Source organism: Montipora foliosa, chromosome 6 (assembly GCF_036669935.1).
Source record: "Montipora foliosa isolate CH-2021 chromosome 6, ASM3666993v2, whole genome shotgun sequence".
Lineage (NCBI taxonomy): Eukaryota > Metazoa > Cnidaria > Anthozoa > Scleractinia > Acroporidae > Montipora > Montipora foliosa.
This window is the reverse complement of record NC_090874.1, coordinates 56,182,883-56,202,882: the sequence shown is the minus strand read 5'-3', so window position 1 is coordinate 56,202,882 and position 20,000 is coordinate 56,182,883. Positions and strand designations below refer to the sequence as shown.

At 38.0% G+C, this 20,000-nt stretch overlaps 1 protein-coding gene across 1 annotated transcript in view; it reads left to right on the top strand.

The window, feature by feature from the left end:
- The window catches only part of LOC138007826 (proline-rich transmembrane protein 1-like), a 43,053-nt gene extending 26,149 nt beyond the window's left edge, over window positions 1-16,904 (top strand). Inside the window, exons 2-5 of the mRNA XM_068854908.1 lie at window positions 3,196-3,224; window positions 13,808-14,097; window positions 15,340-15,468; window positions 15,554-16,904. Of these exons, the coding sequence (XP_068711009.1) occupies window positions 3,197-3,224; window positions 13,808-14,097; window positions 15,340-15,468; window positions 15,554-15,703 (597 nt within the window). The 5' untranslated portion in view covers window position 3,196 and the 3' untranslated portion in view covers window positions 15,704-16,904. The remainder of the gene's footprint in view (window positions 1-3,195; window positions 3,225-13,807; window positions 14,098-15,339; window positions 15,469-15,553) is intronic.
- Window positions 16,905-20,000: the final 3,096 nt, after the last annotated feature.

Below are 20,000 nucleotides of genomic sequence, written 5' to 3'. Positions count from 1 at the left end.
TAAATCTGTTGTATTTGATAATATTATTAATGATAATTGTGTTTCTATACCAGAAAAAATAAAAATATATATATATAAACATTTATAGTTCAATCAACAAACAAATCCTATTCCAATATTTCTCATAATTATCATTCAAAGTCTTTTTGGATTTAGTAATTGGAACATTCAAATTCAAATTCCATTTTTCAAAAAGCTTGTGTATTATAAATTTTATTGATAATATTCTTTTTCTATCTTTGTTAACTATATGCAAAACTGTGCTTATAACATCAAATTTCTTGCAAACATGGTTTATAATATCTCTTGATATTCCTAATGTGTTTTTGAGTGCTATATCTGTTAATACATTCCGAATATGGTATTTTCTTATATAAACTGATTTTTTCTAACTTTATACATATTTTCATAAAAATCTATTTAATTATTTTTAAAAATTTCATAATGTATTATTCCACAAACAGTACAAATCATTTGATAATCTATTTCAGAAATTTCTTGTCCACAACAATGTGTTTTTTGATTATTTTTATTGTTTATTTCTTGTATTTTTACAAAGCAAAAAGGACATGACATTTTCTTTTAAAAACAAATGGTCAAAATGTAATTTTTTACAATACATTTATATACTAAGATACTACAATAATGTTTTAAATATTATTGTTTAAGGTTTACTCATAAAGTTTACTAATAAAGTTTACTAATAAAGTTTACTTATAAAGTTTACTAATGAAGTTTACTTCTAAAGTTTACTCATACAGTTTACTTGTAAAGTTTATCAAATGTCACGCTATGCTGATTATATGAATATTTAATACATTTCATGCATGCATCTTCCAAAGTCACTTCCAAAATAGAAACCAAAATGGAAATAAAAATCATTTGAGAAACAATTTTGGTAAAAAAAATGAAAGTTGTGATTGGTTAAAACTGACTTGAATATATTTATTAAATCACTTTCATGGGAAAAACCCCTTTCTTTATTTCCGAGAATGTCATGCTTTGTGATTCTTTCATATTCCATCTTATTGATTATGTGAATAATTAATCATTTAGTTTATTGCTGGGTATATATATTTTTTAGAAACACATTTTAGTAAATTTTGAATCCAACGCAAGTCAAATTTGAATGCAAAATCCCAAGGTCAAATTCAACGCAAAATCAAACGCAAAATCCAAAGGTCAAATTGAAAATGAGCTGGTATCCCCGACTACTATACTACTCAACTGACTGCATTTCCACACAGGTTTTGGACATTTCACAGACGACGAAAGTAAATCGTGTTCTTTGCACCACTCTATGCATCGCTTGGGATGGGCTATACTGAAGCAGAAACAAATTCCAAATGTTAAAATCTCTCTTTGCTGACGCTATTACTTCTGTAGCCATCTTGATTATTACGAGACACTAGTCGGTGGCACCAATCACACTCCAAGTGTGGTACACTCTTCGATGCAGTGAATATATAAGTGTGCCGCACGGGGCATGAAGAAAAAGCAGGTCACAGGTCACTGCATTACTAGATAAACCTAAGGCTATCACAGGGACTAACCTTAAGCCTAAAAAGTGTCTTTAGTCGTAATTAGGGTTACGGTTAGCATTATTAAAGGGATGGGGACTATTTCTAATAGTCCTCTAGTAGCATACCCAATCAAAATGCAGGATTTGCATCATTCCACTAGTTGGGTGATATTTATTAGACAAATTAGCATGTTATTTTATGTACACGACTTCATGACTGAGTGGCTTAGCACCCTTCTTTTGTGCGTCCAGTACAGCTGAGGGCTTGTGTTCGAGGAGTGTAAGACTACCATGGGGAGTTGTAATTATTCCCCCATATCCCCAGTTTCTGGGGTTTCATTCAATTTCTGCTGGGTATGCACATTTGTGACTACGCAAAAGAACAGCAACAAAAACACCTCAACTGGAATTTAGACGTGGTCTGCCTGTGGCATCCCATGTGATGAAGCATAAACGCTCTTTGTTTGCAGTATGTTATTAGTCAACATTTACATTTACATGTGCATATTTCCATTTTCTGTGTATTGTAAGCATGTTTTCTCGCAAGTTGTGCTTTCTTTTACACCAGAATTTGTGGAAAGGAATCACATATTATTTTTTTGGCACCTACTTCCCTCTTCCCCACCTTTGGCTAATTCCTGGGCATTACTTCCTGGGTAAGAGATTCCAAGGGGTGAGGACAATTAAGTCTTATGATGTAGGAATGTTGCCAAATCAGAGAGGAGAATTATCTTTACAACTTCCGCATGGGTACATACTGCTGTATGATTTTTGTTTGAGTTTCAAGCTGCCAGGCAATTTGGTATTAACTGGAAAGTACATCACCTACTTTGCCTTTCATTTGGAGGGTTTCAAGAGCATTTCATATATTCATTGATCAATTTCTCAGGACCATACTTGGGAATATTGGTACTCAGTGCTGGGTCAATACCTTCACAACCACAGACCAATATTCAAAAGTAAAGCCCCCATACTCAGTAAATTAATTTTTTCTGTAATATTCATGTCATGGTATATTTGATAGGAAATATTTCTTCCCCTACAATTTTTTGTGAAGCGCGCAAATTAAGAGTATAACACACGTATCTCAAAAATCAAAGAAAACAAGCTATGTATTTATTAAATCAAATTGGGACATTTTTTCGTGTTTTATATTATTGCCACGTCTAGGCAGGCTGTTTAGCAGTCTTTTGACACAATCTATTGACCAGGGATTGGTTCCTTGAAAAGTGTTCCATGTAAATGTGCCTTATTCCATGGAATAATAGCTCAGTTGGGCAGAGCATCACACCGGTATCGCAAGATCATGGGTTCAAAGTCCTGAATTTTTCAGGCTTCTCTGAGCAATTGCTAAAATTGCATCCATAACTGTGAGGATCATATCTTTACTTGATTTCATATCCGCAAATAAGAAATGATTCATTCATATATAATTTCGTTCATTGACTGTCTGGTCCCTCAGGAAACTAGTTATTTTTGTTTTCCCTTAGGACCATACATTGAGTGTATATTATCCCTGGGATAGAGTTATTACTGTCCTTTCAGGAACCAGCTCCAGTTCTTTAAGTTTAAACCCAATCAAAACTGTAACTCTGACATGCAACCAATTATTAGTGAGGAGAAGTTTTCATGCAATTATTGTTAATTAATATTTTTCATTTTCATATTAAAAGAATGGCTGTTTATCCTCAAGGAAATCTTGGTAAGTGGATGCCTCTTGTTATTGTGACGTATTTGCCAGGCTGAGCTTCCTTTTCTTACCTCAATGCCTGAACACTTCACTTCTTTTATACATGTAAAGCATGGACATTATTATTATTATTATTGGAGTAGATTCTAGTAACACTGAAGGTGTTCAGGCAATAATTCCGTTAACAAATAAATTATTTCAAATCTGTGAACCCTTCAAACACTTGAGGCAAAAATTAATCAACTTCACAAATTTTTTCTCGTAAAGGGAACGTACGGTCTAGAAAACGTTTCTCTAAATTACGAAAACGTTTCCCCAGGAATTAGAAAATAATTGCCGTGCTCTCCAGTCCTCTGTTAAAATGTGACAAGAGCACTTTGAAGTTGCCTCTTTCGTGACTTGGAGAGCGCCGTCTTTGATATGACGTGTTATGACGTAGCAATAGTCAACAACCGTGTTCAACCTTAGGTGCCGACCATTTAACTCTTGAGGGGTGGGGGGCGGGTGCTTTTGAAAAAAAAATTCCTGCAAGCGCTTGTTGGAAAAAAAAAATTGCATGCAGCACAAATGAAATAGAAAAAAAATTCTTGCACTGCTGCAAGCAAGAAAAAAAAAATGTTGCAAAGCTATTTCATCATTCCTGGGGGGCTTTACAAAATCCAAGCAAAACTACAACCATTCCGGATAATCTGCAAGCCAGCGAGCCACTCTGGTTAGCCTATTAAAATAACACATTGATTGGCCTAAATAACACTCGGGTTAGCCTAAACGTCACACCGGTTGGCCTATAGTTAGCTTAGGTAGCTTGCGATTTGGGATTTCTTGCTTGCTCTGTTCACATGGCTCCAAGTCACAGGAGTCATGCAAGCCTTTACGGTTAGCCTAAATTACACATTGGCTAGCCTAGTTAGCACTGCAGTTAGCCTACAGTTCCTTAGGTAGCTTGCGGTTATTGGGATCAGGGATTCCTGTGCTGTCTGTTTTGTATCTATTGCTAGCCTCTTTATTGGATTTGTACGAAACTAATTATTGTTTAGTAGTTTTGAATCTCACTTGTTGACCTTTGTAAATATTTTGATATCTGGTTAACAAGTATATTCCATGTTGTCGTGCGTCTGTTCAGTAATAGATCTCAGATGACGTCAAAATGTGGTAAGAACAAAAAAATGGCATACCAGGCAATAGCTGAGAGTGTCACTGATGTTCTTACCACATTTTGACATCTTCTGTGATCTATTACTGAACAGACACACGGCAATAAGGAATCTATTTGTTTTATATAATAAGGAAATTAACTTTATTCGCATAAAAGCTGATGGTGACGTCAATCGTGCATCTGTCCTCTAATAGATCATAGGCAAGAACCAATTGTGGGCACATGAAGCGAAGCCGAATGGGCTGTTGACCCGTGACCCTTGAGGGCGAAGGATCTAATTGTTTTAGTATCACCCAACTAGTTGGACAGAAAAGGCAATAATAAAGTTAACAAATTGAAGTTAAAGAAATATTTAATTGGGAATTAAACAAAAAAAGCATCACGCTTTTCGCTACTCGAGGACTATTACTAATAGTCCTCTAGTAGCGTAGCCAATCAAAATGCAGTATTTTCATTAGTCCACTAGTTGGTGATACTAATATTTATTATATAGATATTGATGAAATACCAGGATTTCTCCTTTTACTAAAAAATCATATCTTCACCGCGCGCAGTGAACGTATCATTTTTATCTTTCACATGTGAGGATATAGGTGTTGTCATGGTAACCAACATGATTAGCCAATAAAACGCGAGCTTTCTCTTCATTGTAAGATACTTTTGTGCTTTAATATAATTCTTTTCCACTACATTAACATTTTTATTGCAAAATTTTACATTATCATGATTTGTTTTTCATAACTTTCACATCTTGTTTCATGTTACACAACATGCGTGTTTTAGCGGTTGGTGACCACTTTTTCAACATTTGGAAAATGAATAAAACAAGTTGTTTTAAATCAAGACATTTCATCAATATCTATATAATAAACAGAACATTACATGGTCGCTTGGGGATACGAATTTTATCTTCTCGTGCTGAAAGTATCTCTCACTCGTTCGCTTCGCTCACTCGTGAGAGATACTTGCAGCACTCGAAGATAAAATTCGTATCCCCGCGCGGCCATGTAATATCCTCTATATAATAGTTAATTGTGTATCTTGGCCAAAACATTTGTTCCATTGATCCTCCCTTCCCATCTCTACTCTGGACAATAGGGAGTAGAACCACGATGGCTACGGCAACAAAAACGTCGCTTCTCAAACTCATTAATTTTAACCAATAATATTACTGCGTTTTGCCATTGGCGTTGCCATAGCTGTCGTCGTTTCCTTTTTCTCCCTAATGTTGTGGCCCTGGGGCTAACCCTTTGGTCAAAAATGTTTTGCAAGGTGTGGCGTTCAACATTGTTTTGGGGGTGAGACTTCACAAAGTTGAACATGTGAGTGGGAATTTGATGTAACTTAGAAGTAATCTACCCAAAAAACAAATGAAAAGAATTGTGTACACAAACGTTTTGGCCAGGATTGCAAAACGTACCCACAGAGTTGCAATTGCATGAAGTTCTTTACAAGATAATTAATAACAACATTAAAATCGTAAAGCTTTATAAATTAGCTAAAATCCCAAATGTCGTTAAGGACATCAATAATTATTTTGCAAAAGAGTAGCACTCTGTTATTTGTACTGAAGACACAGACATCCTTGCCTAATTACGTTATATAATAATTGATAGTCTCAAGGATCAACTCTTGTTTCAACATTCATTCAATAAAGGATTTTGCGCAGTTGCAAATGGTTTCAACATCTTGCCAACGATTGAGGCAACACTTAAAGTGCGAGGAACTAAGAACAAGAAGCCAGTCTCTCTCATCGAGATGACCAGCTGTGAGCATACATATGTGTTCTTTAAATGTTGAACGAAGTCATGGTTTCAACTCCATCCAACATTAAATCTATTACAAGAGGAATGTTGAGTCGATATTGAATGAAAGTATAAATCAGTTTAAATTTGATTCAACAAGCTTTCAACATTTTTTACACTTTCAACAACGTTGAACAACCTCTTCAAAGGCTCCTAACAAATTGTTGATTCAGAATGCATGTTGAAAACAAAGTTGAAACGGTTTAAATGGGCCTTCATATAGTATGCTGTGTCACTACGGCTTTCCAGCAAAAATTCCACCAAAAATTGTCACAAATTAACTTGTGCCATTCTGGTTGAAAAAATGACAGGGATTATACTACTAATATATTAGTTTTTAGAACTTTTCAATAATCGCCTTTCATTAGAGTAGGCAAGGCTTTCAGACCTGAAAAGTTCTGAGTTGCTGTGACAGCATCCTTCATCAAGTTTAACTGAAGACATTATTTGTTAAGTTATTTTTCGAGAGTAGTCTGACAGCTTTGTACTTGATTTTTAAAGAGTACTTTAATAAGTAGTATTTCATCTTGAAGAGAATGGTAGTCATTGTTGTTTGCAACAATCATCTCATACCTGTCATTTGCAAAATGCTCTTTCACACTTATCAAGTTAACAATATTATCACCACGTGTTAATTTTTTCTATGATACCCACAAGATGTACTAAAATAAAATCACACAAAACAGCTTTTACTTTTTGGTACACTTATTAGATTGAACTTGGACAAGATCTAAAGATTATTTTTATTTTTCAACCTGTAAGCACTGTTTAACATTCAAGTACATTTCCTGATTAGAATTCTGTTACAGACCTTCATTTTGATTCATTGCTTGATGGTTTTGGACGACCATACAAGCCAGTAGGAGCTTTAAGGAGCAAGGGTGGCACAGTCGGTTTGTGTGCGGCCTTTGAGCATAAGGTTCCGAGTTCGATCCCCGGATCTCTCATCCTTGTTTCGACTTCTTTCCTTTCAGTGTAGCCTAAGTAGCTTTAAATACCCATAAAACGGTGCACTGATGGAAAAGAGGGGGGTAAAATGAGCGCACCGCCGGCTTCCTGGGAGAGTACTCCCTAGAGAGTAAAGGAACTTCCGACTTTAAATAAGGTGTACCTTTACGTAGTGTATTCTACATACCTGTCTGTCACCTCCACTAGGCCAGCAAATAGTTTTAGAATTTAAAATATTGACTTCAAATATGCAAAATATCATGCCCATGTATTTGAATTAGCTGAAGATGTTACACATGCTGGAAGGATTTGTATGGAAGGAATACTCTGGCCTCCAATCATGCTTTTAGTGCTTTGCATAAAAGCCAAAATCTAGTTAGCCTGCGTCATAAACAGACTAAACCACCGGTATAGTCACAAATCTGCGAAATGTTCCCCTGCAGTTTGCAGATCGGAAAATTTCCAACACTGTTAATTTATCCTTGCTTATTCTCTCTCAAAGGGTAAGCACTCGTGCTTTCTTTCTGCTCATTGGGCAGTCAATAAATTCAAAATCCGCTATGACGTTTAGGTAACGCGGGAAAGGGTATTAGGGAACTTATGCACGCAACCGCGACTTTTTTGAGACGCGACGGCAACTGGAAATGAGCTGATTTCCTTTTTAACTTGTACTCACACAACAACAACATGTACAGATCTTTTTTCCATTAGAGATAATTACTTTAGAAAGCTGGAAGAAGACACAACTGTCCTGGCCCCGATTGTTCGAAGGGTGGATAGCGCTATCCACTGGATAAATCACTATCCACTGGATGACTCAATTGGTTTTGGTCGTGTTTATCTACTGGATAGTGATGTATGCGGTGGATAGCGTTATCCACCTTTTGAACAACTGAGGCCTGGCATGCGAAATGTTCACTTCCGGTTAGCATCCGCGTTGCAAAAACATGGAGTGCTAGACACACCAACAAGGTCTCATACAAGATGCGTGCGTCTTTTTTTGCCGATGTTTGATGTGCATTGTAAGCGGGTCACCCGAAAATAAATATCCTTCAGCCATATTTGCTTAGGTTGGGGTTACACACTGGTGAAAGCATCCATCACGGCATCGCACTGAATCCCGGCTTTGTTTCTGACCACCGTTTGCGACCTTCCATGAGCTCTTCATTTTGCAGTTGTTTCTGTGGCTGCGATTGTCTTTGTGGTTGCCTTTAACGACGTCAGTGAAGGTCACCCAACGGAGCATAGGAACTTGACCGTGTTAACGGGGTTGCGAATCGTGGTGGAAGTTATGTCGCAATTTCACTTGAAGTCAATTTTTTTTGCATCCGGAAATCAGATTTTTAAATTCTTTATTAATTTAATTTTTTAACATTTTTATTTGTGACACAACAAATAACAACATGTGTACAATAGACAAAACTAATGACAATACAACAAATTAATACCAATACAGCATACTAGCACACTATACAAAAAAAGAACAACAACAAAAAAACAAGCTATCGATAAACAAAGAGACAATAATTAAGACTTTTATTAAAGCTACACGTTTTGAAGGAAAAATTACTTAAGTAATATTCATTCTGAACTTTACTAAGTTTCTAATAATCTTAATTCACAGTGAAATACAACAATACTTTTACCACTCACTAGAAATTTGAATAAAAATATAAGCTAAAAGTTCAGTTCTTTAACAAATCAACAGTTCAGTCTTTCAACAAACCAGCAGTCCAGCTCTTTAACAAACCAACAGCAATTCAGTTTCCACGTCAACTTCCCCACACCTTGGCGCCTACGTCTACTCTGGTTCTTCAGTTCTCTTTCTTTGACCAGTTTCTTTTCTCGTTTCTTAAACTTCTTAAACGTAGCGCCTTAATCTCTTCGTGTGACTTCTTTTCTTGCCTCCGCTGACAAATGGGTTTTGTCTTGAAATTTTCCGGCCGGCTCCCGCTATTGTCTCTTAGCAGTGATACACTCAGCTCTCTATCTTTTCCTTTTCCCCCAGACCTTCGTGTTACAACCTTTCCTTGTGCGTTTCCTACATGCGTCAACCTTGCGCCGCTTTGCCGTGGTATATATAACCTGGGCCAACGCCCTATCACCTATTCTTAGCTCACAAATTAACACTTAACATGCATTCTTAATTTCTCCTACAGACTACAATAGTGTTACAACATTCCACATAACAATATGACGTTAAGATATCAAGCGATGTTACTAACACTAAATAATCAACACTTATGAGCTACAATTTGACAACTATGTTACAACGATTTATTAAAAATAGGAGAAAAAGACATATGCGTTAAGGGAATTTTTTTCCGTGACAATCAGTGTATATTGAGAGTGTAAGAGGACATTCCGAAAATGTATGGAGTATGGAGTCTTGACTTGAACATTGAGTGTATAGGCCTTTAAAATTACACGGCGGCCATGTTGAGCCCCAAGGGATTGAAAACCTTTGTTTTGCCCCACCGAAACTCGTTCCCAAACATTTCAACTCGAGGCTCGGGGTACGACATCTATTGTCTACGGCCAATATGGCCGCCGCGCAAAATAAGGCCCATTGATTATCATCTGTAAAGTTTCTTTTTTTTTGCATCCGGAATTCAGATTTAATTTTCTCAAAGCGTGAAGTGGACCTCGCATGCAAGACCTTCCAATCTCGATTTCCCAACTTAAATGACGGAACTCTCGAGTAATGGACCGAGCCTCCGTGTTAAATTAACTTTCCATTGTCACTGTGGGTAGCCGGTCGTTGACCAGTGCAGTATATACGAACAAGAGTAGCGCGCCCATAAAGAACTCCAGTGCATGAGCACGCCCCAACCAACCTTTTTCGTCAAAGAAAGTAATAAAAAGTAAAAAAATTAAAAATAAATAAGTGCATAATTTTCCGACCTTGCTTGGTCCGAATAACTGGCCTTACGGCGGAGAATAGCACAATTTTTTTTCTTAATAGAACTGAGAACTAAGAAAATAGCTAGATCTTGTAAAGTAGCACTCCAAGAAAAAGGCCATGAAGTATCTCAAGGTGGTGGATAGTTTATTTCAAAGTAAATTTTAAATTAGAAAGAGAAAATCTATCTAAACAAAATTAATAGGATTGGAAAAAAGATCAATACAAAAATATCTACTGAAACTAAAGTACATGTTGATGTTTTTAAAAAGCTGTTAACATTAGAACTGTTAACAGCGGATAACTTTCCAGTTTACCTATTCTGCGTTGCACTCAACCGAAGGGATTCTGCAGTTATTGGCCGCATTGGCTAGGACTAGTCGTAAGTCTGGAACAAGCATTGGCAAAGAACTATGATAGAGCGCTTGGTAACTCTACCGCCGCCAAACATAATCCTTCTTCACAGATTATCCATCTCTTCGCTCGTACCTAGTCACTTATAAAAATATAAAGTCACTTTATTTAACGTTGGTGGGCCCCTTACCCCCCTCCCCTTACCAGTCCTCCGTTTAACGGGTATTTAAAGCTATGGCAACACAGATCAGAGTAAAGTAGAAACAGACGTTGTAGTCACCGGGGATCGAACTGGGGAGCTCTTGCTCTGAAAGCCGCGCACTAACCAAGTGAGCTACGCCTGTTCCTGTGTAGTGCACGAACTAGAAATGTTTGCCTAAGCTCGTAACTGACGGACCATTTCATCGCCGTTTAAACTTAAGTACTTTCCTCTGACCTTTTCAGAGTTTTTTCCTCTGTCACTGTGGGGAAATCAAATAACGTGTGGGCTCACATCCATTAGTTTAGACATTAATGACATGAATATACCGCCATATTGCATTCGGTAAGGTATCAACGAAGTGAATTTATAAACAAACGTATACGTTGAGCAGCAAAAGACGCCGTTCGTGCTGGTATTGCTGTAGTTGTCCTTTGATGCATTGGTGTTACGAAAAAAAGAGATGAATCGTTTATCTGACTTGCAGTCGTTACTAACAATACAAAACAATAGATTACATACTTAATTGATCACTCCCCAAAGGGGCTTTTCAGGGTCAATGAAACACAATCAATGCAACAACAGAACACAACAACTGTTAAGAATCCCAACTGGCCGGAGGCAACTGAACCAGTTGGAGATTTACAAGTGCGGCTGGGAAGTTGAACCAGGGACTACCAGCAACAAATTCCGGCAACGAGTGGTCAGAACGATTCTTTAATCTCGAAACTCCGGATCTCAAGCTAACCACTGGGCCACACTGCCTCATACCGGTTCCTCGTTCTGGTGTCCTAGCGAATTTGGACCTCCTGGATTTAACCCCTCAGGTACAAATACGTTGGCGTATTTGGACCCCGGGGGACTAGCGGATTTAGTCCCCCATTGCGGATTTGGACCATTATAGCTTATCAGTTTAACTTGTTGAGGCAAAAGTAGATTTTGGATCGTGGAAACTGACCGATGTCATAAAGCTAAAATTCAGTTAATTTTTCAGTAAAGGGTGTTAAAAGCATTCGCGGAAGTATTTGAAACTCACTGAATTGCTATGCTTGCTACGCTTGCTGCATTTGCTACACTTGCTGCACTACATTGTTACACTTAATATGCTTGCTACACTCGCTACTTGCTACATTTGCTACGATTGCTACGCTTGCTACACTTGCTACACTCGATTTGCTACACTTGCTACGCTTGCTACTACCCTTACTATGCTTGCTACGACGTCTGCACTTGCTACTTGCTACTATTGCTACGTTTGCTACATTTGCTACGCTCGCTACTTCCCCTTACTATGCTTGCTACGACGTCTACATTTGCTACTTGCTACATTGGCTACTATTGCTACGTTTGCCACATTTGCTACGCTTGCTACTACTCTTACTATGCTTGCTCCGACGTCTACATTTGCTGCGATTGCTACGCTTGCTACATTTGCTATGCTTGCCACACTACATTTGTTACACTTGATATGCTTGCTACATTTGCTACGCTTGATTTGCTACGCTTGCTACGCTTGGTACTACTTTTGCTATACTTGCTACGACGTCTACACTTGCTACTTGCTACATTTGCTACGATTGCTATGCTTGCTACATTTGATGGCACAGTGGTGAGAGCACTCGCCTCCCACCAGTGTGGCCCCGGCTCGATTCTCAGATCCGGCGTCATATGTGAGTTGAGTTTGTTGGTTGTCTACTCTACACTGAGAGGTTTTTCTCCGGTTCTCCGGTTTTCCCCTACACTAGCAGCAGTGTACGTCTGGGAGTGCTCCACTTCATTAAGAAGCCAAATGAAGCAAGTGTGTAAGAACAAGCTATTCTTACTACATTCATTACACGTGTTACGTTTCCGACACATGTTTACGTCATACTCTTCTTTCACTTGCTGTACTTATTGAAGTTCTTGGCATTGCATTTCTACATCGTTTATCACTCATGAGGTATAGCTTGAACAAAAGAAATCCCTAAAATGTGATCAACCAATCACAGAGCTTCCTCACCAAGGTGCTGTTTGACTCATTTATTTCACAGCAATGAGCGCGGGATAGCACTGCAAGCTCTCTTTCGCTTTGTAAAACTCCTGCATATAACTCACATATAAAACCCTGTTTAACCACCACAAGGTAAATCTGTTCAGAGGTGGAGCCAATATCAATACAATTTAGCCTCTGGATTAAGATCCAAGTCTACAAAGTATTGCTCTCCTCGCCTGTGTTTTCTTCTTTTCATCAAGTACATTTAGTCATCCGGAGAAATCCTTGACTATTGCTACGTCATAGCCTCGTTTGCATACACAAAAACAAAGCTGGCGCATTTCAATTTCAATTTTCCCATTGTTGAAGCGTTATTGTTGGCTATTTAAACACATTTAGTCCAAATGAGTGGTCAAGTATGACAATACAGGTAAAGAAGTTTCGATTCAGAGAAAAATTTTCTAGACCGTACTTTCCCTTTAACACAAAACATTGCATCAGCAATTTCAAAGTTTCAAGCGAACGAGTAGGAACATGGCATTGTTGAATTAACCAATGACGAAATGTCTGTTCCCACGTGCCCGCAAAAGCATGTGTTTCTCAAATAAAAATGCAATTATAAAGTTCTCAACAGTAGGCAAAGAATGATGAACACAGAAAGAACACATGTGAGACATTGCATGTTTTTATTTGTAATTTTGTTATTACATGTTCCAAAAAGGTTCTTCTAAGTTTCACGGAAAGAGTACATGATTGTATATAGTATGGTAGATTTTGTTTGCAGATGTTCAGCTTCTGTTATGCAACCCTTTTGCTCCAAATACTTTACAAGTTATTACAAGATTGCATAGATATTAAAAAAAAACCAAGGTCTATTCAAGTCAGGCCATGTTAAGTAATGCACTTTTTTTGCAGGTAAATTTATTATTATTATACTAAAACACGGGATAGCGTTGAACGCGCATGCGATTGGCTATTCAAACTCCGGATATCAATTGCTATTCACCTCTGAGCAATTCGGCCAGAATTTAGGGCGGAAACTGTTGTAATCTTTCCAGGAATAAATGAGTTAAAATCATCTTTTTGTGCTATATTATCTCACTGTTTTAGTATATACCGGTATACTAAAACAACTATTCCCCTAGAGTCCCAGTGGCTAGTGGGTGATATTTGCCTCGTCTCTTCGCCGCTGGCTAAACATCCACCACTAGCCACCTTCACTTCGGTGAATAGTTGTTAATTATAATACTTTTGCATAGATCCCCAGCTTCCACCATATGCTCCACCCCCTGACAGCACTCCTGGGTTTCAAAATGCCCCGGCCCAGTATCCCCCTCCTGGTCAAGATTATGGTATCAAAAACCCTTCTGGTCCAGTGACTCAGGAACCACCAGTGCAAGGTGCTAACACACCTCAGTTTCGTTACCCAACACAACTGCCTCACCAGTACCCACCACACCCAGGCTACCAAGCACCAGTCAGCGCTCAGCCAGGTTACCAATATGCTAGTGCTCCAATCACAACTCAGCATAACACCGTCACAGTTGTGGTAAGTTACCAAACATCAAGTGAAGCTACGATCCTCGCTAAGATGAACGCAATTTTTGCAGTTGTGTAAAGAAGCCTGAAAAATTCAGGACTTCAACGGGGTTTGAACCAGTGACCTCGCGATACCGGTGCGACGCTCGAACAAACTGAGCTATGAAGCCACTGACATTGGGAACTGGTCATTTGTGGGTTCTAATGTTCCAGTGTGTAATGAATCAACGATGAAATGATATATGAAATGGATCATATACATGTATGAACTGCGGATATGAAATCAAGTGAAGCTATGATCCTCGCAGTTATGAACGCAATTTTGCAATTGCCTAAAGAAGCCTTGATTTCATATCTGCAGTTCATATATGATCCATTTCATATATGACTTCATCGTTGATTCATTCCTCACGAGAATATTAGAACCCACAAATGACCAGCTCCCAACGTCAGTAGCTTCATAGCTCAGTTGGTTAGAGCGTTGGTTCAAACCCCGTTGAAGTCGTGAATTTTTCAGGCTTCTTTACGCAATTGCAAAAATTGCGTTCATAACTGTGAGGATCAAACAATTTATAACTACTCTAGGCTTACAAAGTACATGTATAATACATTTTCATTTTCAGCTTTTCAGTCCTAAAAGAGAGATTCAAGACTTGACTCGGTTTAATGCCAGACAATTTTACTTGGGATGGCTTCAGGGATGAATGGGTTAACATTGAAAATTCATTCAGAATAGAAAGGAAACCAAGTGGAGCAGTGTTTCCTCAAAATGACCTAAAACCATTCAAGTTAAAGTAAGGATTCATGAATGGTGATTACAACTTAACACTGCCAGGATATCTCAAAAATTTAAAGAATACTAACTGAAAGGAAGTTATGAAAGTAGATGAATACAACTGAAGAGGGGCACCAACCAATGAAAAGTGAAAAGTGAAGGGATGCACGAAAACAGCATGGAAGCAACTATTCTAATGATAATCCGAAAATAGTGACCCCAAAACTTTCTGACAATTATCCAAGTCTTGTGCTGAGCACGAGCCCACCCACTCGCTCATGAAATCTGGCGAAGATCCAGTACGACAGATAAACCATGCGCAAGAAAGTGGTCGGCAAGGTTAGTGTCGCTGCGTGCCTGGCGGCTTGCAGCAAGTACAAAATCTTGCAGACATGCAGCCTTTAAAGATTGAGTTCCCTACTTTTGAGCACAGTTATTTCCTGCCTTTAACCAACATTTCTCACTTTGACTCCACAGCAGCAGGGTGGACCAGGTGTCATTCTTGCTCCACAGGTTGCACCACCTGACTACCGTGGGTTGTCCTGGTTTGCCTGTTTCTTTTGCTGCTGTCCAATAGGAATTTGTGCTATACTGAAGTCAAATCAGGTGTGTTTCACATTTCATGAAACAGGGCATTTCTTTTTTAGTATTGCTGTCCAAATATTGAGACTTTGGTTTGTTTCATACCTAGACTAGAGATGCAATTTTACGAGGAGACATGGTGACTGCCAACCAATTGAGTACGGAGACGAGGAAGTTAGCCAACACCGCAATAGTGGTTGGGGTTGTTATCATTGTGGTCTTTATGATTATCCGTTTTGCAGTGTATTCTGCTGTGTAATTGTGAATTAGAGTCCAATAAAATAACGCTGAAGTATAGAAAATTAGATTTAACTAACTTGCCTTTAGATTCTTGTGGGTACCATTTGACTAGTATGTATTACAAAACCTGGTGTCTTGTTGACCATCAATTAAAGTGCTACTATGATAAAAAAATTCCCTTCCTTTTTTCCTTCACACCTGACTGGCAAAATTTTGTGCTTCGAATTTTATCCAAAGGCTGTTTGCTTTGAGTGCAAGTTTTTGATTTCACGGCCGCCATTACTCATGTTCAAGACCAACCGATTGGACCTCAGAGGGTTGGATTGATGATAAGATGACATCAAACACTCACCAGGTTAAAACTGCAGCATGTAAACGCAGATTATTATACATGCAAAACACGAGTTTAAAAGTCTGAAAGCTCGAAACTCCCATGCTGCAAAATAATTAATTTTAGGCGCGCTCACACCAATTGCATTTTGAAACTAGCGAGTCTTTGACGTCATCTTATCCTCAATCCAGCTCTCTCAAGATTTTGAATTAGTAATGTGGACCATTAATAAGGAGAATTTCACTCAAAAATAAACAGGTGTCTTTTTTAAATGAAGGCTTAAAACTTCCGTCACTTTGTGTTCAGTTTACATAGACAGTTTTGATTTTTGGTCATAGTAGCACTTTAAGTTACCTTTAAGTTAGTACTTTAACCCACTGACTCCTAGGAGCGAGTCTTAATAGATTTTAAAGTGTACTCGTCAATACGTTAACAACATTCCACTCCAAAACGTTTCTAATCAGTAGTGATGGCATTTTGCATTTGATTATTTCAATGTCTCTAAATAATTTTGTTGAAATCACCATCACAAAATATCTTCCATGGCAGTTTTGAGGAACATTTTCAGTTACCTTAGGAATCTCTGCTGGTGTTACCAGCACGATATATCATTGGATAATACTCTAGGTGATGTGTGTGATTCCAGAATGAATGCAAGTGCAATGCATTCTTGTTTACTTGATTAAATGCTCCTGCATTTTTTACCCATTTAGTTGTGATGCAGCAGTGCAGTTATGGTAGAATAAACAAATGCATCTCTTTTGACTGGAACATAATGTACTTGTTTTTTAAGGTATTACTTATTATACTATTCATAGCTTTTTGTTTAAGAATGCTTCGATCAAGCATCCTGTGGAATGCAAAATACATGTTACGATGTAAGCTGTTACATCAGCAAATTGCAATAATATTCTGAAAAGTTCTGATAACGTCAGGCTGTTTTTGCTGGCTTGCATGCCCTCATACACCAGTCTCAAGAAGTCATTTTGCTTGCAGCTGGGGTGGCATCTCCATTCAAGTATAACTGCAAGTCAGACATGGTTTGTGTAATTGTTTGTACATATAACTGACAAAGTTAAGCTACAAGACCTCATGTTTTGACCCTTTGTGCTGGTGCCTTCATCACGGGTGATAAAAGCTGCCACAAGACTCCTTTGGATACTCACTTCCAAGTATTCTTTCCTTTTAATAAGATGTAAAAATAATATCTTCAAGGCTGCCATAGGTTCAATGCCTTCACATAGACTTGCACTAACCCTTTCCCTTTTAAGAGTGATACTTAATGATCAGAGTTTACTCTGTCAAACACCAGGCAACTTTACTGTGACATCAATCAGACCTCTTCAGGGGGTGAAAGATAACATCGGATCTCAGTCCCCTCCGATGAAAACTCACAGTACTTTAATTAGTGCTGAATAGGCAACCACATTTACAAAGATTTACTGTGCACTCAAGAACGAACTAAAAAATTGTTACAGTAGAAACGTTTGATTTTGTTAGAAAATTTATGTTAAATGTCTCGTACACTTTATAATGTAGGTTGATAACGTGCAGGTATAAACTAGCAGGAAAGATTATTTTCATGGGAAAACATGCTTAGATGTATGAGTTCCAAGCATATCTAAAAAAAGGAAGTCAGTAAATTCTTTAATAGTAGCCACTTGTCTCTTGAAAACCAAATAACAATATCACAGAAAATGGAATGTATTATCTATGGGGTTAAAATACACAATGACACTAACATTTTGAGCCCAAAGTAACTTAAAACTGTATCATCCGTATGGTGGATGTCTTAAGGTTTTTTTTTGACAAAAGGACGACTGATGTTTTGAAGCAATCATAGCTAAGAAGAGAGACAAGTCAAGAAAGTTAGCATCAGCGTTCTGTATTTACCTCAACTTATAGAGGAACCTGGCAAAATTAATAGATGCGGTTACACGGTGCACCTTTATCGTGGTAAATTGCCTTTTTACCACGGGAAACTGTATTTAGTAGTGTGACCGACGCTTCCCGAGGTAAATTCCCCGTGTTAAATATCCATGGATACGTCAAAAAGATCAGTGGAAGCGCCCATGACATTTAACGTGGGAAGTTGGAAGGGTGTTTTGATGCCCGAGGTACAAGAGCCAATCGCTATGCTGATGAAGTTGTGATTAAATTTCCCGCCAATGAATTGCGTGAGATTTCGTTTTACCTCGGTAATCTTCGTAACGTGTGACCCCTAGTTAACGCGGTATACTAAAACTCAAGTGTGAGGCACCGCGGCATAATTTACCATGGGAAATGGCATTTACCATGGTGAGTGTAACCGCACCTAATGTCTGCCTTGTGTTAAGACACAGCTTACGAGATGTTCAGTGTTTTTGTTTCACACAACTCTTCCTACGTTTGACAATCAACATTGATAACAGTCCTGTAAGTTGGCAAAATTCAGTAGTAAAAACTATTGTCACAATACAGTTCAACAACTGCAACAGCTTGTACATACTGATCTTGTGTGTACAAGTGAACATGGAACAAGAAATCGTTTTCTGTTCCAATCCTAATTTCTTTGTCATGTACAGTCATGTCCTTGAGGGAAAGCCTAAAAGGACGATTCTCTAGCCGGGCTTTGTTCCCTTTGAAGAAAGCTTTCCTGCTAAGGCTGCCATAATTTAAGCTGTCCATCTTCACTATATGTGGAAATCAAATTGTTGTGTGGATGATGTTCTACCCCAATCACATCCTTGTCATGTACCTATGGAAATGTGCAACAGAGCAAAAAAACATGGAACAGCCACATAAAGTGCACTAAAATTAATAGAAGATATTACATGGCTAGCTGCGTGATGATATCAATTTTATCTTTGGAGTGCCCATAGTATCTCTCATGAGTGAGCGCAGTGAACCAGTGCAAGATGCTAACAGCACGAGAAGATGAACATTAATTCGCATCCCTGTATGGCCACGTTATGTTCTGTTAATATATTGATACTGATGAAATGTCCGGATTTAAAAGAACTTGTTTTATTCATTTCCAAAACGGCGAAAAAGTGAAAAACTCTACCGCTAAAACACTCTTAAAGGGCTCAAAATTGCCACTTAATTTTGTTCCCTTGCGACTAAAATATCTGGAGAAGTCGCAAATTTGGGACTTGTTTTCACCTTCGCTCTTTTGAAACAAAAGGGTTAGCAGTTGCCACTTTGCTAAAATAAATAAATAAAGACATGACATAATTAGTTTGTTTCTCGCCGTGAATTTTCTTAAATTTACATACCTTGGCGCAAAATTGCGACTGGATTTTTTTCGTTAATTTTGAGCCTTGTATAATGTTGAGTAACATAAAACTAATCATGAGAATGTCATGTAGTAGAGAAAAATTGTATGTCAGGACAAAAGTATCCTACCAGGAAGGGGAAGCTCACTTTTTATTGGTTAATTGTTTTACCATGACGACACCTATATCCTCACATGTGAAAGATAAAAATAATACCTTCACTGCACACGGTGAAGAATATGATTTTTGGGCAAAGGAAAATCTTAGTACCCGGTATTTCATCCGTAGCTACATGTATGATAATAACATGGTGTACTTGTTGTATATTGTCATTTATTAATTTTTCAACCTCGGATAATGCATTTCGCGTGCACTGATTGGTTCACTCAATCTCGGTTATCAGCTCATATACCTTAGTTTTACCTTATATGGTAAATGATTGCGCTAAGCGTTGCTAAGCTAAAAACGTTTTCGCTAGAAAGAGAAATTTCTCTCTAAATAAAGCCAAAAATGAAAAAAACTTGTTTTGTACAAACTTTCGATTAATTCCGACGTTTAGAAGAACGCAAAAAGGCAAGAAATGTTTTTGCGATGAGCCTACGTCTGTCTGACCACAAGCCTATTACACAACATCGCATCTTCATCAAGTTTTTTCGATTTCGCTTGCATTTCGTATTTCCAAGTTTTTGGAGTTTAAGGAATTTAATAAAACAATCATTCCATTCGCG